The sequence below is a fragment of the Pelophylax lessonae genome (genome assembly GCF_965119305.1).
Source record: "Pelophylax lessonae genome assembly, chromosome: 2".
Taxonomy (NCBI): Eukaryota; Metazoa; Chordata; class Amphibia; order Anura; family Ranidae; genus Pelophylax; species Pelophylax lessonae.
This window is the reverse complement of record NC_138769.1, coordinates 739,568,563-739,594,859: the sequence shown is the minus strand read 5'-3', so window position 1 is coordinate 739,594,859 and position 26,297 is coordinate 739,568,563. Positions and strand designations below refer to the sequence as shown.

General features: G+C 40.1%; 1 protein-coding gene across 1 annotated transcript in view; it reads right to left on the bottom strand.

Annotated features, from left to right (window-relative positions):
- Positions 1-9,738: 9,738 nt before the first annotated feature.
- PHOX2A (paired like homeobox 2A) overlaps positions 9,739-26,297 on the bottom strand; it is a gene marked incomplete at its 3' end in the record, with an annotated part of 23,662 nt that continues 7,103 nt past the window's right edge. Inside the window, exons 2-3 of the mRNA XM_082246841.1 lie at positions 13,109-13,296; positions 9,739-10,167 (exon numbers count right to left, since the gene is read on the bottom strand). Coding sequence (XP_082102967.1) covers positions 9,739-10,167; positions 13,109-13,296 — 617 coding nt within the window. The remainder of the gene's footprint in view (positions 10,168-13,108; positions 13,297-26,297) is intronic.

Below are 26,297 nucleotides of genomic sequence, written 5' to 3'. Positions count from 1 at the left end.
CATTGTCCACCAAATAAGTTGAGTGCACATGCTCAGCGTCATATCCAGAGGTTGTCTTTGGGAAATAGAACTATGAGTGCTGCCAGCATTGCTGCAGAGGTTGAAGGGGTGTGGGGTCAGCCTGTCAGTGCTCAGACCATACGCCGCACACTGCATCAAATTAGTCTGCATGACTGTCATCCCAGAAGGAAGCCTCTTCTAAAGATGATGCACAAGAAAGCCTGCAGTTTGCTGAAGACAAGCAGACTAAGGACATGGATTACTGGAACCATGTCCTGTGATCTGATGAGACCAAGATAAACTTATTTTGTTCATATGGTGTCAAGCATGTATGGCGGCAACCAGGTGAGGAGTACAAAGACAAGTGTGTCTTGCCAACAGTCAATCATGGTGGCGGGAGTGTCATGGTCTGGGGCTGCATGAGTGCTGTCGACACTGGGAAGCTACAGTTCATTGAGGGAACCATGAATGCCAACATGTACTGTGACATACTGAAGCAGAGCATGATCCCCTCCCTTCGGAGACTGGGCCGCAGGGCAGTATTCCAACATGATAACGACCCCAAACACACCTCCAAGATGACCACTGATTGCTAAAGAAGCTGAGGGTAAAGGTGATGGACTGGCCAAGCATGACTCCAGACCTAAATCCTATTGAGCATCTGTGGGACATCCTAAAATGGAAGGTGGAGAAGTGCAAGGTCTCTAACATCCACCAGCTCCATGATGTCATCATGGAGGAGGGGAAGAGGACTCCAGTGGCAACCTGTGAAGCTCTGGTGAATTTCATGCCCAAGAGGGTTAAGGCAGTGCTGGAAAATAATGGTGGCCACACAAAATATTGACACTTTGGGCCCAATTTGGAAATTTTCACTTAGGGGTGTACTCACTTTTGTTGCCAGTGGTTTAGACATTAATGACTGTGTGTTGAGTTATTTTGAGGGGACAGTAAATTTACACTGTTATACAAGCTGTACACTTCCTACTTTACATTGTAGCAAAGTGTAATTTCTTTAGTGTTGTCACATGAAAAGATAGAATAAAATATTTACAAAAATGTGACGGGTGTACTTACTTTTGTGAGATACTGTAGACCTGGGAATACTCTGCTCTGCTGGAGGACTCTGCTCCTTCCTCTAAAGCCTCGTACACACGAGTCGAAATTCGGCCGGGAATTTTCATCCGACGACCGAGCTGCCGATTTTCGGCTTGTTAGTATGATGCTCTCGACAACCGAAAAAATTCTGGTGTGCAGGCTATAAAATTTTTGTCCACCGTGAAAACACGTCCGATTTTCGTGCAGTCAGTACAGATTTCGACAGGGAAAAATCTTAGGCTCGGGTCACACTATTGCGATGCGGGAAGGCTGCGAATTCGCAGCCTTTTCCCGCATCGCACACGCACCCCCGGCAGTTCACACTGCCATATGCGATACGCTGGGGGTGTCAATGTAATCTTAACGACACCCCCAGTTTGATCGCATATCGCAGTGCGATCGTGCAGTTCGCACAGGATGGGATCGCACAAGTGTGAACCGCTGTGCGATCCGATCCTGATGCGGCTGCAAAAATGCCTCCTGTGCGTGTTTGCACCGGGTGCGATGCGAATTTAGCCATACAAACCGTATGGCTAAACTCGCACCGCACAGCTGATCGCATGTAATGTCGGAGCAGTGCGCTCCGACATTACATGCGAACCCGGCACTCGCATGAGTGTGAACCGGGTCTTATGAGCAAGACTAGGCATGCTCAGAGATGAAAGAACACAAAGAAAGCAATCCAACACATGACATCACTTCTGAAGTATAATTCTGTCGGTCGACAAAATTCGTGTGCAGTCTAGAGCACATTCCAACCAACAAAACACAACTCCGGTCGGCGGAAATTCGTTGCGTGTGTACTAGGCTTGACGCTCTCAGGTCCTGTGGAATTTGGCGCTTTCTATCTAAACAAATGAACAAAGTTCCAATGCAGTCTGTGTAATAATCAGATAATTAAGTGAGGAGACTTTTCAATAAATTAGTCTTTATTTTGGATTATCATAAATTGGAGATGACTTCAATAAATGACATATCGGTGATCTCCCATCATGTACCTTCTATTCTCTGTATACAGTGTCATCGTATTTGACCTCAATAGTTCAGAAGATATATAGAGGTTTACATAAGATACAGGGATAGTGTCATGGAACGTCCCATCTCCTGCAGCATTCCGGAGACTGCGTCCTGTATAGAGACATAATCATGGAACGTCCCATCTCCTGCAGCATTCTGAGAGACATAATCATGGAACGTCCCCATCTCCTGCAGCATTCCGAAGACTGCGGCCTGTATAGAGACATAATTATATAACATCCCACTTCCTCAGGGGATTGTAAAAAAAAAAAAAAAAAAAAAAACGGAGCTGCTGGTCATGGCAACGAATCAGCTTCTATTCTTCAATTTCACTTTTTCTCTTAATACAAAAGTTTGAGTGAAGGTAATTGATGGGATGATTGCTAATTCCCAACATGTTTCATAGACCAGCGGTGCACTTCCTCAGGAGTTTACTGCCTTATATAGAACAAAATGGCGGCGGGGGGGGGGGGTTTGCCCAAAACTGGAGCAGCTGTGCATGGCAGCCAATCCGCTTCTATCTTTCATTTTCACTTTATCTCTTATTACAAAAGTTTGAATGAAAATAATTAATGGGGTGATGGCTAATTCTCAATGTGTTTCATATACCAACGGTGGACTTCCTCAGGAAATCACTGTTTTATACAGAACAAAAAGGGGGGGTGATCAAAAATGGAGAAGCTGTGCATCGCAACAAATCAGCTTCTATCCTTCATTTTCACTTTATCTCTTATTACAAAAGTATGAGTTAAAATAATCAATGGGATGATGGCAAATTCTTAATGGGTTTCATAGACCAATGGTGCACTTCCTCAGGGGTCACTGTTTTATATAGAACAAAAGGGGGAGGTGTTATCAAAACTTGAGCAGCTGTGCGTGGCAAAAAATCAGCTTCTATCCTTCATTTTCTCTTTATATCTCCTATTACAAAAGTTTGAGTAAAAATAGTCAATGAGATGATGGCAAATGCTTAACAGGTTTCATAGACCAACAGTGCACTTTCTCAGGGGATCACTGTGTTCTATAGAACACACTTCCTCAGGGGATCACTGTTTTCTTTAGAATAAAAGGGGGGGGGGGGGGATTTTATTAAAACTGGAGCAACTGTGTATGGCAACAAATCAGCATCTATTCTTCATTTTCACTTTATCTCTTATTACCAAAGTATGAGTAAAAATAATCAGTGGAATTATGGCAAATTCTTAACGGGTGTCATAATCCAACAGTGCACTTTCTCAAGGGATCACCGTGTTATATAGAACACACTTCCTCAGGGGGTCACTGTTTTATATAGAACAAAAGGGGGGGTATCAAAACTGGAGCAGCGGTACATCGCAACAAATCAGCTTCTATGCTTCTATCCTTAATTTTCACGTTATTTCTTATTACAAAAGTTTGAGTAAAAATGGTGCACTTCCTCAGGGTACACTGTTTTATATAGAACAAAAGAGGGGGGGTTTATCAAAACTTGAGCAGCTGTGCGTGGCAAAAAATCAGCTTCTATCCTTCATTTTCTCTTTATCTCCTATTACAAAAGTTTGAGTAAAAATAGTCAATGGGATGATGGCAAATTCTTAACGGGTTTCATAGACCAACAGTGCACTTTATCAGGGGATCACTGTGTTATATAGAACACACTTACTCAGGTGATCACTGTTTTCTTTAGAACAAAAGGGGGGGGGGGAGAGATTTTATCTAAACTGGAGCAGCTGTGCATGGCAACAAATCAGCTTCTATCCATCATTTTCACTTTATCTCTTATTACAAAAGTCTAAGTAAAAATAATCGATGGGATGATGGCAAATTCTTCACGGGTTTCATAGACAGTGCACTTTCTCAGGGAATCACTGTGTTATATAGAACACAATAAAGATGGATTTTATGAAAACTGGAGAAGCTGTGCATGGCAACAAATCAGCCTCTATCCTTCATTTTCACTTTATCTCTTATTACAAAAGTCTAAGTAAAAATAATCAATGGGATGATGGCAAATTCTTAACGGGTTTCATAGACAGTGCACTTTCTCAGGGGATCACTGTGTTATATAGAACACAATAAAGGGGGATTTTATGAAAACTGGAAAGCTGTGCATGGCAACGAATTAGCTTATATTCTGCATTTTAACTTTTTCTCTTATTACAAAAGTTTGAGTAAAAATAATCAATGGGATGATGGCTAATTCTCAACGGGTTTCAAAGACCAACAGTGCACTTTCTCACAGATCATTGTGTTATATAAAACAAAAGAGGGGGGGGGGGGGTTATCAAAACTGGAGAAGCTGTGAATGGCAAAAAATCCGCTTCTATTCTTCCTTTTTACTTTATCTCTTAATACAAAAGTTTGAGTGAAGATAATTGATGGGATCATTGCTTATTCCCAACGTGTTTTATAGAACAGCAGTCTACTTCCTCAGGGCTTCACTGTTTTATAAAGAATAAAATGGGGGGGGGGGGATTTAATTAAAATGAAGCTCAAAACTATGCATGGCAACCAATTAATCTTTCATTTTGAACTTTAAATTTCAAAGAACTGAACAAGCTGAAGGTAGAAGCTGATTGGTTGCCATGTACAGCTGCTTTAGTTTTGATAAATCCTGCCTCCCCCCCAACCAAAATATTCCATGTGCCCTGTTCCCACCATCCATATGCGGCGATTTGCAGAAAAGCACAACTCATCTAATATGGTTTGAAAAGGGCCTTCGACTCCATTCACATCTGAGCATGCCATGCAGCTTCTTTGGTGAGTTTGTCTCACATAGGGCAGCCCAATCAAATGTGTGTCGTGTAGAGAAAAAAAAGATGAAAAACACTCTTTTACACAATGCTAAGATGTAAAATGCAGCCTCAAAATGTTTTATTTATTTCTTTATTTATTTTCAAAATGTGATGACAAGGATTTAAAACATTTGGTATGACCACTGTACTGATATCATAGGTGATCTCTGTATGAATGATATCGATGCTGGAATTATAATAATACATTTGTACATTTTAGATAATTACTTCCAACGATACCCTGAGGAAGTGCACCGTTGGTCTATGAAACGGGTCGAGATTTAACCGTCTTCCCATTGGTTAGCTTCTCTCAAAATTGATAAATTGATTTGATAAAAGATAAAGTGATATTATATATTGTTGTGATTGATTAGACCTAAGCATGGCGGGAGGTAATTAACAAAAATCAAGGCAATCCTTTATATGTTTTATGAAAATCCCGCTTTGTCTGGTGTGTCTATACAAGCAAGATCTCACAGCCTGGAATTATTTTAACTTAATGACCCAATGGCATAATTATTTTATATTTCTGCGTGCCTGGCTGCTGAATGACTGGGGACATCCCGGCATTTATAATGTGCAGCTGATAATAAAAAAAAAAAACACACCTAACTGCGCTTTTCAACACAAAAAGCTGCAACTTACAGTGAGATAACACCAATTGTAAATATAAAAACTAGAAAGCTGCGCTGTAAAATTATTTTAACTTAAATGACATTAAAATTGAATATTGTGGTAAAACACCAAGTGCAATATAATAAATAAAGTTCATAAATCGAGATTGATATATTCAGTAAAATGATGTAAAAGAGGTGACAAAAAGACAATCTTCCACCACCGACTTTTGTATCCACCACCACACGAAATGCCTGCTTACCAGAGGAATAGACCCTAATGGGTCAAACACGCCAAATAGATGAGTAATGAATGACCAATGGACCTCTGTGCTCATAAAGGATGGATCAACTTTGAATCAGATGGTCGGGTAAAGAAGGCAAGACCATACAGGAGTCAAACCCCCCAGAAGTAAGTAAAACTCTCCACTATGCTCCTTATATAATGATCGACTCAACATCAGATAATCCACATGAAATGTAAATAAAAAGCTCCATAGTGTAAAATCTTAGGGTAAATTTATTGAAGAAATAGGTATTGCACTTAAAATCGGTAGAAATACATGAAGCATGAGTGTAACAGCCGGCCGGCTACATGCTAACACCAGTCCTTTCCGGATCCTCGTATTACATGGTAACGTCAGCACGTCATGAATCTGACGCGTTTCGTCATAAGTGACGTCGTCCTCAATAAATTTAGCCTAAGATTTTACACTATGGAGCTTTTTATTTACATTTCATGTGGCTTAGCTGGTGTCGAGTCGATCTTTATTTAAGGAGCACAGTGGAGAGCTTTACTTACTTCTGGTGGGTTTGACCCCTCTGTGGTCTTCCCCCTCTTTACCTGATCATCTGATGCAAAGTTGATCCATCCTTTATGGCCGCAGAGGAGAGGTCCATTGGTCATCTGTTACTTATCCATTTGGCGGGTTTGACCCATTAGGGTCTATTCCTCTGGTAAGCAGGCATTTCGTGTGGTGGTGGATACACAAGTCGGTGGTGGAAGATTATCTTTTTGTCACCTCTTTTAAATCATTTTACTGAATATATCATTCTCAATTTATGAACTTGATTTATTATACTGCAATTGGTGTTTTTATCACAGTATTCAGTTTTTAATGTAATTTAAGTTAAAATAATTTTACAGCGCAGCTTTTTCATTTTTATAATGTGCAGCTGGCTTGTCCACCACCTAAATCCATAAGGACTGCTGGGGTCTTTATCTCCCAAATCTGTGAAATTGCAGCCAGTGTGCTCTCAGGTTCAAGCTCTGCCCTCTGTAGTGCAGTGTGGTTGCATTACACAAATTCCTGCCAGTAAGGCATATTCCATCTCCAGATGCACTATGAAAAAACCTGCAGAATACAGCTGCAGGTTACAGGTTCGGAGAGTATTTGCCAATACAGCCAGGAAACTAGCATTTTCAGGATATCAGCCATGGTGGCCTGCTTATCCTACTCACTGCAGGTTTTTGTAAAGTTGAACATCCTGTTGTCCTGAATATTGTTCAGAGTTGCGATTGAGTTTCCTTAAAGAAGAACTCTGGACAATAATGTTTTGTTTTCCCTTGCCAAATGTTTTAATAGAAGATGATTACAATATGTTGAATCTTTATTTACACGCCATTCCCTTCACCCCCCTGCATACCATCTGAAATTACAAATCATGTTTGCAGCGGGTGCTGAGAGAGCCGGCAAACAGCTGGAGTGAGCTACACAAACTCTTGAGCCTTCTTTCCTATCTGCTGCCCCAGCAGGCTCCTATTTCTGGGGAAGGAGACAAAGCTGGGGGTGATTTTTTTTTAGGCTCAGAAGAGGCTGCTCAAAAAGAAAATTGCAATTCAATTGGCCTTTTTTCCCCATTTGCTTTACCTTGTTCATTACAGCTGGATCCATCATTTCTAAAGGTGACCGAAAGGTGCAAAAATATTGTTTGCTATGCTAGAGGTGGGGCTGTGATGCAAAAACGAGTTCTGCTGAATGTGGGGCTGTGACGCAATAATTAGCTCTGCCGGAGGTGGGGCTGTGACACAAAATGTAAACTCTGCAGAAGGTTGGGCTGTGACGCACAAATTCGCTCTGCCAGTGGTGGGGCTGTGATGCAAAATATAGCTCTGCTGGAGGTGGGGCTGTGACACAATATTTAGCTTTGCCAGAGGTGGGGCTGTGACACCAAGACTAACTCTGCTAAAGGTGGGGCTGTGACACAAAAATTAGCTTTGCCGGAGGTTGGGCTGTGGTAGAAAAGGTAGCTGTGCTGGAGGTGGTTCTGTGACACAAACATTAGCTCTTCCAGAGGTGTGGCTGTAACACAAAATTTAGTTTTTCCAGGGGTGTGGTTGTGACACAATTATCTCTGCTAGAGGTGGGGCTGTGACGCCAAAAATTAGCTTTGCCATACGTGGGGCTGTGACACCAAAGGGAGCTGTACTGGAGGTGGGGCTGTGACGCAATAATTTACTCTGCCGGAGGTGGGACTGTGACACCAAGGCTAACCATGCTTGAGGTGGGGTTATGATGCAATAATTAGTTCTCCCGGAGGTGGGGCTGTGACAACAAGATTGACTGTACTGGAGTTGGGACTGTGCACAAAAATTATCTCTGCTAAGGGTGGGGCTGTGACGCAAAAATTATCTCTGCCGGAGGTGGGGTTGTGATGCAAAAATTAGCTCTGCCTGAAGTGGGGCTGTGACGCAAAAATTAGCTCTGCCTGACGTGGGGCTGTGATGCAAAAATGAGCTCTGTCAGAGGTGGGGCTGTGATGCAATAATTTGTTCTGCCAGAGATGGGGCTGTGACACAAAAATTTGCTCCTCCGGAGGTGGGGCTGTGACACCAAACATAACTGTCCTTGAGGTGGAGCTGTGACACCAAAACTAACTGTCCTGGAGGTGGAGCTGTGACACCAAAACTAACTGTACTGGAGGTGGAGCTGTGACACAAACGTTAGCTCTGCAAGAGGTGGGGTCTTTTTGTAGACGTTACGTAGACGATATTTCTGGACTTGTATGTTTTTGATTGTACATCAACGCTGCTCCCTAATAGCAGATCTGACATTTATAGGGTTCGGCCCCCACTATCCCACAAGCTCCCAATTTTTGGGCATGTCTGCTGCGTGAACCTCATTGGCTGTCTGGGCACCCAAGAAAATCTGATGTAGAGGCAGAGCTTACTAACTACCTATCAATTCAATCAGAGTTAGTGGCACTGCATCACAAAAAAATGTATTTTAAGGAAAATAACAACGGGGTTCAGTTTAGGAATTTTGCTGACTTGAGGGAAGATCACAAACCTAACTAAAATATATACTGTCAGTTCTCCCTCTTTGGCTGCCTTCAGGAAGAACACCAGGCCAACAAAAAATCCCTCATTTATAAAATGTAAATCACCTGTTTTATGGGAAGAAAATACGCCCCCCCCCCCTTCCCCCAGCTAAGCTCTGAACATTGCAAGGGTTGAAGCAAGCTGTACTGCAAATCCTTACCTGCTTCTGCTCTAGTGGTATCTATGATATTTCTGAAGGCTAGTCACATGACCAACCCCCACAAAAAAGTGAAGGAGGAGCTACACTCTGTGGGAGGGTGGAGGAGGAGCTAAAGTTCTGGAGGCGGGGCTGTTACACCAAAGTAAGTTCAGAAAAGTGTGTCCCACTCTAGAATGAATACAAATATATATATATTGCCGGTTGCTAAATAGAGGCTTTTGTGTTTTAGCCTGGTGTTCTCCTTTAAGAGGTAAAAATATACAATACATTTCCTATATAACACAAATTCTGATTTCCTTTCAAAGTAAAAATACAAAAAAAAAAGTCAGTGCCTTCCAGTTAGAAAAGAACTGAAAAATAGAAACAAAACTATTTAAATACAATAAATAATAAATAAACATGAATTAAGCGAGCCTCGGCTTGGTGGGCGAAACCGCGGCGTCCATGACAGGTTACTGTATATCCGCTGGTTCAGATCCCTTTTTTCTCCAAACGCCATTTTTTTTTTTTTTAAAGGGCACCCCAGTCTCTCAATGTACATGGAAGTCACCCGTGGGGCTCTAGGCCCGGCTTGATGCAGACACGTGAGGTTATGATGACGTATACACGAAAGGTCCTTCTGCCCAAAATTGGCGGTTTTCTATATATAACCACGAAGTCTATAGTTCAGATTTTGGGTTCTGTCCATGTTGCATTTGGGTCTTATTTTCATTTTTTTTTTTTTTTACAATTTGCGGGGTTTTTTTTGGCTTTCTTCTAGAACAGGTTTGTTTTGAGGGCGTTCGGCTTCCGGTGAAAGGTGGAAAGGACCCCGGCGAAGGGTCCAGGGACGGAGTCGGCCGGCTGCCAGGCTTTGAGGAGGTCGGCTGTGTTTGCGCTGCTGCTAGTCGGGATGCCGGGCCACACGGGGGCCTTCAGGCTCTGGGCGGCGTGGCTCGGCACCAGATTGGTCACCGTGCTGGGGCTGGGGCTGAGGCTGGGGCTGTTGAGGCTGGCGGCGGTGGGCAGGGAGGCTGTGCTGTCGGGCGTCGGGCTGCAGTTGGACTCTTTGGACTCGTCGTCCTCTGAGGAGGACCTGGGGTCTGACTTTTTACCGCTCGAGCCGTTGCTGGAGTTGCTCCCCGATTTGGAGTTGGCCGCTCGCTCCTGCTTGCGGAATTTGGCTCGCCGGTTTTGAAACCAGACCTGAAATAAAAATGAAGAAAAATAAAGACTGAAATTGCAGATTTTTTTTTTCTGAAAGACACTGTAGCCAAAAATTGTGGGTTTGAGTTGGCCAAGAACTGTAATTAGTTTTTAGTTTATGAGATACATTATATTGTCAAAAGTATTGGGACGCCTGCCTTTACACACACATGAACATTAATGGCATCCCAGTCTTAGTCCTTAGGGTTCAATATTGAGTTGGCCCACTCTTCTGGGAAGGCTGTCCACAAGGTTTAGGAGTGTGTCTATGGGAATGTTTGACCATTCTTACAGAAGATCATTGGTGAGGTCAGGCACTGAGAAGGCCTGGCTCACAGAATCCACTCTAATTCACCCCAAAGGTGTTCTATCAGGTTGAGGTCAGAACTCTGTGCAGTCCAGTCAAGTTCCTCCACCCCAAACTCTCTCTCCCATGTCTTTATGGACCTTGCTTTGTGCACTGGACCAAATAATTTGGTGGAGGGGGATTATGGTGTGGGGTTGTTTTTCAGGGGTTGGGCTTGGCCCCTTATTTCCAGTGAAGGGAACTCTTAAGGCGCCAGCATACCATGACATTTTGGACAATTTCAAGCTCCCATCTTTATGGGAACAGTTTTAGGATGGCCCCTTCCTGTTCCAACATGATTGCCCACCAGTGCACAAAGCACGGTTCAAATTTGGGAGCAGGAAATTGTCCACAAATTGGTATGTTAACACCTTAAGAGCTCCCTTCACTGGAACTAAGAGGCCAAACCTAATCCCTGAAAAACAACCCCACACAATAATCCCCCCTCCACCAGATGATTTGGAGCAGTGCATAAAGCAACTTAGAGAGTTGCTGACCCTTGGGTTCAGGTTCCAGGACTGTCACTCTCACCCCCCTCCCTTACCACTTGGCGAGTTGCTGACCCTTGGGTTCAGGTTCCAGGGCTGTCATCATGATCCCGCTCCTTTCTACTTGATGAGTTGCTGACTCTTTAGTTCAGGTTCCATGACTACCATCCTGACTCCCCCTCCTTCTAACTTGGTGAGTTGCTGATCCTTGGGTTCAACTTCCAAGGCTTTCACCTTGGCCCCCTACCCTCCTTACTACTTGATGAGTTGATGACCCTTGGGTTCAGGTCCCCGGGTTGTCATCCTTACTCCCCCCTTCTTACTACTTTGAGTTGATGACCCTTGGGCTCAAGTTCCAACACTGCCATACTGACCCCCGTCCTTACTACTTGGTGAGTTTCTGACCCTTGGGTTCAGGTTCAAGGGCTGTCATCCTTATCCCCCTCATTACTACTGGGAGAGCTGCTGACCCTTGGGTTCAGGTTCCAGAGTTGTCATCCTGATCCCCATCCTTACTACTTGATAACCCTTGGGTTCAGGTCCCAGGGTCGTCATCCTGATCCTTTTTTTTTGATCTTCTCACAGTGATTGTCCACAACCCAGTGGAGAGTTAGGCGAGCTGCAACACCCCATCGTTTATATCATTGGGTGTTTTAATTTTATATGTATCACCAGCCTGGATGTTTAAGTTAAGGATCATCGCATGAACTGGTAATGTGTCTTTTAACTTGTCATCCTGACTCCCCTTCTTACTACGTTGAGTTGATGACCTTTAGGTTCAGGTTCCAACGCTACTATCCTGACCCCCGTCCTTACTACTTGGTGAGTTGCTGACCCTTGGGTTCGGGTTCCAGGGTTGTCATACTGACCCCCCCCCCACTTCGTACTACTTTGAATTGATAACCCTTGGGCTCAGGTTCCAACGCTGCCATCCTGACCCCCATCCTTACTACTTGGTGAGTTGCTCACCCTTAGATTCAGGTTCCAGGGCTGTCATACTTACCCCCCTCCTTACTACCTTGGGTTCAAGTTCCATAGATGTCATCCTGACCCCCATCCTTACTACTTGATGACCCTTGGGTTCAGGTCCCAGGGTTGTTATCATGATCCCGCTCCTTTCTACTTGATGTGTTGCTGACTCTTCAGTTCAGGTTCCATGACTGCCATCCTGACTCCCCCTCCTTACTACTTGGTGAGTTGCTGACTCTTGGATTCAGGTTCCAGGGCTGTCATCGTTATCCCCCTCCTTACTACTTGGAGAGCTGCTGACCCCTGGGTTCAGGTTCCATAGATGTCATCCTGACCCCCATCCTTACTACTTGATGACCCTTGGGTTCCGGTCCCAGGGTTGTTATCCTGACTCCCTTTCTTACTACGTTGAGTTGATGACCCTTGGGCTCAGGTTCCAATGCTGTCATCCTGACCCCCATCCTTACTACTTGGTGAGTTGCTGACCCTTGGATTTAGGCTCCAGGGCTGTCATCCTTATCCCCGTCCTTACTACTTGGAGAGCTCCTGACCCTTGGGTTCAGGTTCCATAGATGTCATCCTGCCCCCCATCCTTACTACTTGATGACCCTTGGGTTCAGGTCACAGGGTTGTCATCCTGACCCCCCCTTCTTACTACGTTGAGTTGATGACCCTTGGGTTCAGGTTCCAATGCTGCCATCCTGACCCCCATCCTCGCTACTTCCAGGGTTGTCATTCTAACCCCCCTCCTTACTACTTTATGAGTTGATGATTCTTGGGTTTATGTTCCTGGGCTACCATCTTGTTCCCCCTGTTGACCCATAACCCACACGTCCCTGACACGTCACTGGCTCCAGGCTTGTTCTGAGTCATTGGCTGATCAAGTAGTGAAGGGAGGACGAAGATGATAGCCCTGGAACCTGCTCCATCACCAACAAGTCACAATGGCCGACCCAATTATGGAGGCCTCTATTGTTAACCTGCTCCTGAAAACCTCTAACCTGGATGTGTCCAGCTTGAATATTTTTGAGTCACCGGTATAAACATCCAGCAAGTGTAATTATGAAATAAAAACTTTTCTGCTCCACTCAAAAGTGAAAAGAAAACCCCTCAAACTGGCATAAGGTTGGCTGATTACCTGCACCCGGGCCTCTGTCAGGTCTATCTTGAGTGCCAGCTCTTCTCGGGTGTAGATATCGGGGTAGTGGGTTTCCGCAAAGACTCTCTCCAGCTCTTTCAGCTGCGAGCTAGTGAAGGTGGTCCGGATCCTCCGCTGCTTCCTCTTCTCGTTGATGCTGGACGGGTCTGAGAAGAACTTGTAGGGGACTGTCAGAGAGAAAGAGACACCACCATCAACCCAACGTTCCTTCAACACCAATCAATGCAGAAATCATAGTTCCCATACATGGATTCTCACAAGTCCCAAAGTCTGCCCCCTTGTGGTATGTTGAATCTATAAATACAACTGTAAAACACCTGTAGATCCTGACAGAAATCCATTGAGCTGATAGCTTCCTGTGCTCTCTGCCTATGCTGCGCATTTATCAGTTACATTGTTCCCAGCTCTCTCTGTGGGCTAAAGAATACTTCTCCCTATGTATATATAGAGGAGAGAAGAGGGGGGGGGTGTTCTGTAGTCTTGTCCTAGAGAGACCACATTATATAGATGTGGTGGCTACGTTCGTTTTTAGTCATTGTATTTTTATCTTCAACATTCTCATAAGTACGTTGTAAAAAAAAAAACTGTTTTTATTTTTACTATTAATTATTATTATTATTATTACTACTAATATTATTATTACTGCTACTAGAATTATTATTACTACTATTATTATTATTGCTATTGCTACTACTATTATTATTACTACAACTATTACTTTTTATACTATTACTACTAAAATTATTTTTATTATTATTATTACTACTGCTATTACTACTATTATTAATATTACTACTGCTATTATTATTTTTATTATTATAATTATTACTACTACCTGCTACTACTATTATTGTTATCACTATTACTACTACTATTATTATTATGACTACTATTAATACTACTATTATTATTATCATTATTATTAGCCCACTATGGAAGGAGAAGCTTATTAAAGCCTCCCTAGCACAGAGGAAAAATGTCCTAACATTTTTGTGCAACATTTTATATTTTTATAAAATAAAATAAGAATTATAAATAAAAATAGTATTTAACATAAGTTCTGTGTGCACAGTCATTTTAGTTTTTATGTTCAACATTCCATTAAATAAAAAAAAAAAAAAAGTTTTTATTATTACTATTATTTTTATCATTAACATTATTACTACAACTTTTATTACTATTTTTTCTTACTGTTTATTGTCATTATTATTATTAATATTATTATTATCCCTACTACTACTACTACTATTATTATTATTAGCCCACTATGGAAGCAGAGGCTTATTAAAGCCTACATAGCACAGAGGAAGGATGTCCTAACATAATAGCATAATAATAGTCATTACCATTGTCTTACAATAATAACATGATTATTGTATTTTTAAGTTCAATATTCCATTAAATAAAAAAAAAAAAGTTTTTATTATTTTTTTTGTCATTATTATTACTACTACTTTTATTACTATTATTATTACTATTTATTAATATTATTATCACTACTACTACTTCTACTACTACAATTATTATTATTAGCCCACTATGGAAGGAGAGGCTTTTTAAAGCTTACGTAGCACAGAGGAAGAATGTCCTAACATAATTGCATTATAATAGTCATCATCATCATTTATTAATAACATAACATAATAGTAATAATACTAATGCTTGTGTGCAACATTTTATCTTTTTTTTTTTAACTAATACATAAAATAAGAATTAGAAATAAAAAAAATAATTTAACATAAGGTCCTGTGTGCACAGTCAATGTATTTTTATGTTCAACATTCTCTTAAATTAAAAAAAAAAAAGTTTTTATTATTCCTATTATTTTTATTATTATTATTATTACTACTACTTTTATTAATATGATTATTAGTTTTACTATTTTTTATTATTATTATTATTATTATTATTATTATCATCACCATTACTACTATTAATATTTTTAACCCACTATGGAAGGAGAGGCTAAATAAAGCCTCCCTACCCCAGAGGAAGAATGTCCTAACATAATAGAAATAATAGTCATCATCATCATATACTAATAACACAATAACATAATATAATAGAAATAATACTAATGTTTATGTGGAACATTTTATCATTTTTTTTCTTTTAACTAACACATAAAATTAGAATCATAAATAAAAAATAAAATTATTTTTGACATAAGTTCTGTGTGCACAGTCAATATATTTTTATGTTCAGCATTCTCCTAAATAAATTATAAAAAGTTTTTATTATTACTATTATTGTTATCATTATTATTATTACTACTACTTTTATTTTTATCATTATTTTATTATTATTAATAATAATACTATTATCGCTAATACTACTATTGTTATTATTGGTATTATTATTACTACTACTACTACTACTATTACTATTAATATTATTATTATTATTACAACTAATACTACAATTATTATTATTATTGCTACTAATACCACTACTACTATTATTATTATCATTAATAATAATATTATTACATTATTATTATTACTACTAATACTACAATTACTACAATTATTAGCTGCTAATGAAGGAGGGACTTCTTATTGCCTCCCTGGCATGGAGGAAGAATGTCCTCACATGATAACATAATAATCATCATCATCTTCATTTAATAACATTATAAAATAATATCATATTAATCGTCATAATAGAAAACGCGGTAATACAATATATATTATTAATAACCTGATAATATAATAGTGACAATATTACTGACACTGATAATTAGAGATGTCAGAGAGGTACAGGTACCAGTTGGCACTGGCATATCAGTGATGGAGCTGACCCTATTGGAAGTTCAGGACATTCATGACAACCTCTAAAATTTCAGTCTGTATGCCCCGCCCCTTTTCCCACTAGACCCCCCCATCTCCGCCGTGGAACAGGTGGTACAAGCTGCTGCGGCACAGTTCCTTAGATGGGTAGATGGTGTGTGAGGTGTCCAGAGAAGGAGTCCATACAGGTCTCCTCCAACCTTTGCTCCGGGAGGGGGGTGCAGTAACACAGGGTGCGCACTCTTGCTCTTGATGCATAAAAATGCATATTGGTGCTCTGCCATGCCATTCATTCCTAATTACCCCCACACCCCAAAGTACTCAGCCACCGGACATGTCTTGCAGCACACCACAACCCACATTAATACATTACTATGTGCATTAGGCGGCCCATTCGTAGGAGGCCTTAAGATAACACGCGGCATAACATAGCAGCCTTTTTCAACCAGGGTGCCCAGGCCTCCCAGGTTGCCTTGAGGTTTCTTCAGAGGTGCCTTGCCAAAATGCCCAAAAACAAACATTGTAACCAGCGTGTGGGTGAAGCCTCTCTTTTAGTTACACAAAGCCACGGGTTTATATGTTCACCATTACAACCTTCTAGCCGCTGACCAATGGCATTACAAGTCCATAAGTAGGATGTCCGTCACCTGCATAGCATCCTTGTTTGAACCTCCTGTTGCCCTCTCCATCAGCACTGATGGATGTTGCTGCATTGTGTAAAACTATTAGAATAGTTTTTACATTTTAGAATGGGGCATCTGGAGACTGTCCATAATTTTGGAGGGTGCCTAGAGACTGTCCATAATTTTGAAGGCTGGTTGAAGACTGTCCATAATTATGGAGGGCGCCTGGGGACTGTCCATACATTTTAAAGTGTGACTGGAGATTGTCCATAATTTTTATATGGTGCCTGGAGACTGTCCATAATTTTGGAGGGTGCCTGGGGACTGTCCATAATTTTTAAAGGGTGCCTGGAGACTGTCAACAAGTTTGGGGGGTGCCTGGAGACTATCCATAATTTTTAAAGGGTGCCTGGAGACTGTCCATAATTTTGGAGGGTGCCTGGAGACTGTCCATAATTTTGGAGGGTGCCTGGAGACTGTCAACAATTTTGGATGGTGCCTGGAGACTGTCCATAATTTTGGAGGGTGCCTGGAGACTGTCCATAATTTTTAGAGGGTGCCTGGAGACTGTCCATAATTTTGGAGGGTGCCTGGAGACTCTCCATATTTTTGGAGGGTGCCTGGAGACTGTCCATAATTTTGGAGGGTGCCTGGAGACTGTCCATAATTTTGGAGGGTGCCTAGAGACTGTCCATAATTTTTAAAGGGTGCCTGGAGACTGTCCATAATTTTTAAAGGGTGCCTGGAGACTGTCCATAATTTTGGAGGGTGCCTGGAGACTACATATCATTTTTAAAGGGTGCCTGGAGATGGTCCATACTTTTTAAAGGCTTCCTGGAGACTGTCCATCATTTTGAAGGGTGCCTGGAGACTGTCCATAATTTTGGAGGGTGCCTAGAGACTGTCTATCATTTTTAAAGGGTACCTGGAGACAGTCCACACTTTTAAAGGGTTCCTGGAGACATCCATAATTTTTAAAGGGTGTCTGGAGACTGTCCATGATTGCGGATGGTTCCTGGAGACTGTTCATAATTTTTAAAGGGTGCCTTGACTGAAAAAAGGTTGAGAAACAATGGCCTAAAGTACGGCCCCTGCGTTGTGCTGGGGAAGCAGCACCTGTCTATGTAATGAGGAGATCTGCACCGATATTACAATCTATACAGAAGATTTAATGACATTAACACATCTTACATTTGGTTACGTTTCACATTCTTCTGTAGATCTTTAGAAGGACAATGAGTTCCCTTTCAGCCCCCAGCTTCATACTGTACTCACAGCCGGGGCCCCTGCGGAGCCAATATTGGCTGCCCGGGGACAGTTCAGTGATGCAAATTGCCGGGGAATTAGTGGTTGCTTTGAAGCCGTAATCCTTTCTGGCATCTAATCCTCAGCAGGGGACTTTGTAGGGGGCATTCTGAGATGGGCCATACACAGCTCAGTCTGAGCACTGCAAACAGCAAGCAGTCCCTTTAAGAGTTGTAGGGTATGTATGGCCAAAACTGGGGGTTTTTTTGTTAGATTTGGAAGAGATGAACACCTGTTGGCTTACTTTTTCCTCCCTGTGTCCCCGCTGCTGAGATTTTGCTTCACTTCCTGTCCTGGAGACATAATAGGAACCTCCCTAATGTAAGGGGAATTCCTCTCTTTATCACAGGAACAGGAAGATTTCCCATTCTGTTCCTGTTCTGGTGACAACTCTAAAATTTTGGATTTTCTCCTTACTGTCTCAGTGAAGGTGGTCACCAGGACAAATAGAGAGGGTGAATTTCTCCAGGGGGGACAGAGACAGCTGTAAAAACCTGACAGAGGGTCTAACCCTTCCATGCTCTATCCAAAGGTATAAAAGAAAAGAAAATGTCCTGATATCCACTTTAAGAGACAGCAAAATGTGATGGACCAAGACAGGGAACTTTTCCTTGTGCTGGGCAATTTTTTATTTATTTATTTATTTATTTATTTTTTATTTAAAGCCCGTAGCGTGTGAAACACACTCAAAAGACTTCACCCGGTGCATAAAAAGTGCACACACGCAAACGTGAACACACAAAAACTGCACAGGGTGTGCGAAATGGTCTGGCCTCTGAAGAGGTTGGACCTATACCTTGATCCCCCGGGGCGCAAGACTCCTGACAGGGACTGAGGTACTTGTGCTGGGCAATGTTGATCCTGCCAGAAATCTTGTGCACTGCACTTTAATCAGTTACTTTGGTCCTGGTTCTCTCTGACAGACCACAGAGCACTTCCTGCTTATTATGGAGAAGAGGAGAGGGGGAGATGTCGCTGCTCCTCCACTGATACAGCACAGTGAGCGTTGTCACCCTATTATAGGAAGTGCTAAATAAGATTTTGGTTTTGGGTGCAAACAAACTCTATGTGAATTGCAATGATTTATTATAGTAAAGTCTTCTTAGAGCAGAAGGCATCACATGTCCCAAAAATGAACCGATGAAGGAACCAACCAAAGAACTGGCCAATGAACCAACTGAGGAATCGACCAAGAAACCAACCAAGGAACCGACCGAGGAACTGACCATGGAACCAACCAAGGAACCGACCGACGAACTGACCATGGAACCGAGCAAGGAACACCCGAGGAACATACAGAGGAACTGACCAATAAACTGACTAAGGAACCAGCTAACGATCCTACTGGGGTACTGACTAAATGAACCTACCAAAGAATTGACCAATGAACCAACTGGGGAACTGACCAATGAACCAACTGGGGAACTGACCAAGAAACTAGCCAAGGAACCGACTGAGAAACTGACCATGGAACCAACCAAGGAACGGCTAAGGAGCATACCGAGGAACTGACCGATAAACTGAATAAGGAACCAGCTAATGATCCTGCTGAGGAACTGACCAAATGAACCTACCAAAGAACTGACCAGTTTACCGACCCAGGAACTGACCAAGAAACCAACCAAGGAACTGGCTGAGGAACTGACCAAGGAACCAACTGAGCATCCTACTCGAGGAACTGACCAATAAACCGACCGAAGAACTCACCAATGAACCAACTAGTCAACCGACAAGATTACCGACCAAGGAACTGACCAATAAACTGAACAAGGAACCAACCGAGGATGCTACCAAGGAACTTACCAATGAACCGACCAAAGAACTAACTAGTCAACCATCAAGTTTACCAATGGAGGAACTGACCAAGAAATCAACCAACGAACTGACCAATTAACTGATCAAGGAAACAACTGAGGATCCTACCGAGGAACTGACCACTGAACCAACCGAAGAATTGACCAATGAACCAACTGATCAACCAAGAACTGACTGAGAAACTGACCAAGAAACCAACTAAGGAACTGACCAAGGAACATACATAAGAACTGACCAATAAATTGACCAAGGAACCAACTAAGGATCCTACCAAGGAACTGACCAGTAAACCAACCAAAGAACTGACCAATGAACCTACTAGTCAACCAACAAGTTTACCAACCGAGGAACTGATCCAGGAACTGACTTAAGAAACCAACCTTGGAACTGACCAATAAACTAACTAAGGAACCAACTAAAGATCCTACCAAGGAATTGACCAATGAACCAACTAGTCAACCAACAAGTTTACCAACCAAGGAACTGACAAGAAACCAACCAAGGAACTGATAGAGGAACATACTGAGGAACTGACCAATAAACTCACCAAGGAACCAACTGAGGATGCTGCCGAGGAACTGACCAATGAACCGACTAGGCAACCAACAAGTTTACCAATCAAGGAAGAAACTGGCCGAGGTACTAACCAATAAACTGATCAAGGAACCAACTAAGGATCCTACCAATGAACCCACTGAAGAACTGACCAATGAACCATCTAATCAAACAAGTTTACCAACCAAGGAACAGACCAAGGAAGTGTCCACAAAAATAACCAAGGAGCCAACTAAGGAACCCAAGCTGAAAGTTCCTGTTTAGCAGAGTACTACCCAACCATGTGCCTTAGGGAAACAAACATACACTCCCCACAGACCACTTTCTTTTATGGACACAGTCACTGTTACTTGCCAGCTTAGGGACATATTGTCTATCACTCAAAAAATCATAATAATATATCATAAAAGTAAATATAAACCAATAAAAAAAACTACCTAAATAAAAATAAGTTAAAAAATCAATTATTTTAAAACATTTCATTTATAAATTAGGAATAATATTTTATTATATTATATGACTTTTTTTTATATTCGATTAAATTACATTAACTGCAAATTAATAAAAAATATTACTTAAATACAATATCTAAATAAAAATACAAATCAATATATTAATGATAATTCTATATCATAAAAGAAACTATAAACTGATAAAAAAAAAACATTACTGGAGTAAAAAATTATGATGCAAATATTTCATTTATAATTTAGGAATAATATTTTATTATTTTTTTTAATTTTTATTTACTGTATTATATTTTATATTTTATAGAGTCCATAAAAGTAACTACACATTAATTTTAAAAAATTACCTAAATATATTATCTAAAAAAAAATGTATTATAAAAAATATTTCATTTAGCATAATCATATATCATAAAAAACCTACAAATTGATCAAAAAATATTACTGGAGTGAAATTTAATTTAAAAAATATAAAATAATATTTAATTCATAAACTAAGCATATTACTATTTCTAATTCAAGATATTCAAGATATTCAAAAAAGTACAAATGACAAAAAAAAAAAAAAATCACTGGAGTAAAAAATAAATAAAAAATAGTATTAAAATATTTCCTTCGTAAATTAAGCATAATCACGAATCCTAAAAGAAACTGCAAATCACTAACTTTTTTTTCAATACTTTATTTTAAGGTTAGTACAGACAACTCAGTATAGGTGTGTCTAAAAAAAAAAAAAAAACTGTACATAAATGGTCAACACAGCAATAAGCAACTGCGCAAATCAATAAATTTAAACTTAGAAAATATTGACTAAATAGAAATAGTTAAAATGAAATAAATCATGATTTAATCCATAAATTAGACATAAGTATATGTCATAAAGGTAACTTTAAAAAAGCAAAAAAAAAAAAAAGGTATCACTTGAATAAAACTATATAAAGAAGCAAGTTACTACCAAAATATAAATTAATGTGAATAAAATATTACTCAAGTAAAAATAATATAAAAAAATTATAAAAAATATATATATATATGTTAATATATTGTAGAATTAAATTTATAAAAAAAAAAAAAAAAAGGGGGACAGAAACAACTTCTCCTCCAGCCATGATGGAATAGATAATTAATTTTAGGGTGGTAATTTCCTCCTTGTGATGCCATATACTCATTAATGTCTTGTTGGCCCATATGTGACTTATTTATAATGATGAGATCATTATAAATGTATCATTTGGGGATATTCTCTCTTCCTCAGTGATACAATGTAACACTTCAACATTTTTTTTTTTTAAACTCAATTTCCGCTATGGATTCTGTTAAATCAGAACTTTTGACCCGGTAAAACTTTGTTTACCCCAAAAAAGTTTAACAAATTGTACGACTTTCAGCGCATTTATACCCCAGGCTTGGCTTGTTAACGCACGTGCGTTTTTTTTTATTTATTTTTTTTTTAGCATTAATGTGCATTAAATTTAGCCCACACATTCAAATGAATGAGCCAGCAATGTACCGCAGCGCCCACAAACATCTACGTGCGTCATTTTCTGCAACATTACGGCGGGTTGCGGTGTGCTGCGACGCATGTGCATTGGGGCTGCGTTGTCTCAACGCATTGAGGTGCCATTCAAAACGAATACACCCCCATGCACCCAATGTGTGTTGCGGTTCCACAATTGTCCTTTTGGAAAACACAGCCAATCAGGAGATGCCGCAACTATGGAGCGAGGCGGATGGTTCATCGCTTACAAAGACTAACCAGCGTGCTGGAAAACATCCAATACTGCGTTTTTATATATTTAGTAAATGGCCTTATTAGAGCGAACCTGAGAGATGGGGTGCAAATTCTCAGTTTTGCAAAACCAGACAGAAACAATGTAGATATTGTCATTGGTGAGTAGTCAGCAGTGGAAAATCTGAGCTTTTCACGCCTTATCTCTAATTAGCTTGTTGGGAGGGTTGCGTGACCTCAGGGGGCCAGATAATTGCCCACATTGACCTCACCAGGGGTTACATTAGCATCCCTCTGTATTATTAATGGGGACAATAATAGACAAGGCGGAAAAACATGTCGCTTTATTAAATTAGTGAACTGCTGCATATACCAGTATTCTTTTCCTATAGATGGATTTATTTCAAGAGAAAATTATATGAAGTGATTTTTAGTAATAGTAATAATATTATTAATAAACAAATTAAATAATAATAATTTTAACAATAATAGTTATATAGTCTGGTTGAAAAAAAAAGACACAAGTCCATCTAGTTCAACCAATAAAAAGGGCAAAAAATAAAATATTTTTTTTTTTTTACAATCCTATAAACACAATCCCATACCCACAGTTGATCCAGATAAGAAAAAGAATAAATACATAAATAATAATGTAATTTTTAGTAATAGTACTAATAGTAATACAAGAATAAATAGATTAAATAATAATAATAAAAATGCATTAAATAACAATTAATTTTAGGTAATAGTACTAATATTAATAATAACTAATAGATTAAATAATAATAATTCCATTAAATAATAATTGGGTAATATTTAGTAAAAGTACTAATAATAGTAAGAATAAATAAATAAATAAAAACAATAAAAAAAATACATTAAATAATGTAATAATAATAAAGTAATTTTTACTAATAGTACTAATAATAATAATTATAAATACATTAAATAATTCCATTAAATATTAATTAAGTAATTTCTAATAATAGTAGTACTAATAGTAATAAGAATAAATAATTCAATTAAATAAAAAAAAAAATACATTAAAGATTAATAAAGTAATTTTTTTTGTAATAGTAATATTAGTAATAATAATAAATATATTAGATAATAATACAAAATAAAGAGAATAATAATAATAAAAAAATAAGAATAATAGTGATTTTAATTATAATAATAATAGTAGTAATAAAATTAATAATTATATATAATATTGGGTACTTGGCTTTAAACTGTAAGGGCATTGGAGATCACAGTGGATCTGCATCACAATATAAAAATAAATGACTGCAAGCCAAAACCATTTCCAAAGGTCGCAGATCTCTGGGATAAATCAGGAAATCACTATCATTCATATACAGTATCTCACAAAAGTAAGTACACCCCTCAAATTTTTGTAAATATTTTATTCTAGCTTTTCATGTGACAACACTGAAGAAATGACACTTTGCTACAATGTAAAGTAGTGAGTGTACAGCTTGTATAACAGTGTAAATTTGCTGTCCCCTCAAAATAACTCAACACACAGCCATTAATGTCTAAACCGATGGCAACAAAAGTGAGTACACCCCTAAGTGACCATGTCCAAACTGGGCCCAATTAGCCATTTTTCCTCCCCGTTGTCATGTGACTCGTTAGTGTTACAAGGTCTCAGGTGTGAATGGGGAGCAGGTGTGTTACATTTGGTGTTATCGCTCTCACTCTGTCATACTGGTCACTGGAAGTTCAACATGGCACCTCATGGCAAAGAACTCTCTGAGGATCTGAAAAAAAGAATTGTTGCTCAACATAAAGATGGCCTAGGCTATAAGAAGATTGCCAAGACCCTGAAACTGAGCTGCAGCACTGGGGCCAAGACCATACAGTGGTTTAACAGGACAGGTTCCACTCAGAACAGGCCTCGCCATGGTCCACCAAAGAAGTTGAGTGCACGTGCTCAGCGTCATATCCAGAGGTTGTATTTGGGAAATAGACATATGAGTGCTGCCAGCATTGCTGCAGAGGTTGAAGGGGTGGGGGGTCAGCCTGTCAGTGCTCAGACCATACGCCGCACACTGCATCAAATTGGTCTGCATGGCTGTTGTCCCAGAAGGAAGCCTCTTCTAAAGATGATGCACAAGAAAGCCCACAAACAGTTTGCTGAAGACAAGCAGACTAAGGACATGGATTACTGGAACCATCTCCTGTGGTCTGATGAGACCAAGATAAACTTATTTGGTTCAGATGGTGTCAAGTGTGTGTGGTGACAACCAGGTGAGGAGTACAAAGACAAGTGTGTCTTCCTACAGTCAATCATGGTGGTGGGAGTGTCATGGTCTGGGGCTGCATGAGTGCTGCCGACACTGGGGAGCTACAGTTCATTGAGGGAACCATGAATGCCAACATGTACTGTGACATACTGAAGCAGAGCATGATCCCCTCCCTTCAGAGACTGGGCCGCAGGGCAGTATTCCAACATGATAACGACCCCAAACACACTTCCAAGACGACCACTGCCTTGCTAAAGAAGCTGAGGGTAAAGGTGATGGACTGGCCAAGCATGTCTCCAGACCTAAACCCTATTGAGCATCTGTGGGGCATTCTCAAATGGAAGGTGGAGGAGCGCAAGGTCTCTAACATCCACCAGCTCCGTGATGTCATCATGGAGGAGTGGAAGAGGACTCCAGTGGCAACCTGTGAAGCTCTGGTGAACTCCATGCCCAAGAGGATTAAGGCTGTGCTGGAAAATAATGGTGGCCACACAAAATATTGACACTTTGGACCCAATTTGGACATTGTCACTTAGGGGTGTATTCACTTTTGTTGCCAGCAGTTTAGACATTAATGGCTGTGTGTTGAGTTATTTTGAGGGGACAGTAAATTTACACTGTTATACAAGCTGTACACTCACTACTTTACATTGTAGCAAAGCGTCATTTCTTCAGTGTTGTCACATGAAAAGATAGAATAAAATATTTACAGAAATGTGAGGGGTGTACTTACTTTTGTATGTTGCATCACTGCTGCTAATGCACAATAAATTGCACAGGGACGATGTGTTTTGAAATGCACCACAATGATATGGGTGGTTCCTGTCTATGCGTCTTGGTGTGACGTAACGCACACTGGGGGTGGCCTTCCCATTTGGACCTTGACGTCCAGGTGCATCGTGTTACTGTGCACTTTTTTTTAATGCTTTATCATGTGTGCCATTAGGTCAGGCTATTCAAACGGAAATGCGCCATTTTTCACACCCTGAAGCACGGTAGGGCATTATAGGGCATTGTGGTGCAATGCAACGCATGTACGTTGGGGCAGTTGTTGACTTTGGAGAGCCTTTCAAATTGCGTAACACCGGAATACGTTGCAGTGTAATGCAACCCACCGCATTGGAAAGGTGTGAATAAACAGGCGTCCCCCCGAACATAACGTTCCCAGATGCTACCAAAATGCACAAATGGGAAGCCATTTTGGAGAATTTTTTTATCATCAGTGGGCGGGGCTAAGCCTAAATAACAACCGATCAATCCCTGGAGCAGATTTTTGTCATTTTTATCCACTTTCAATCAGTTTTTTTTTATCTCTAAAAGCGCTGAAAGGATCAATGCAACCCACCAATAATAGTATGAAGCCAAAAAAAAAGATCCTAACGATCGGTGTGTGTTGCCTTGATTCACTCGTATTCTCCACCAAACGGCTCCAAACTAGTTAAAATTACCACAAAAATTGAATAAAGCGATTGAACTTTCCATTCCATCTTGTGCCGAAGACCTCATGGAGGCGGGATGAAAATTGCCCCGATGGAACCCAGTAAAAAAAAATTTTGACGAAATTGTAGTTTTTTTTTCTAGTTTTTGATTTAATCTTTTAATCTTTTTGATTCTTTCTTTTTTTTCCTTTTTTTTA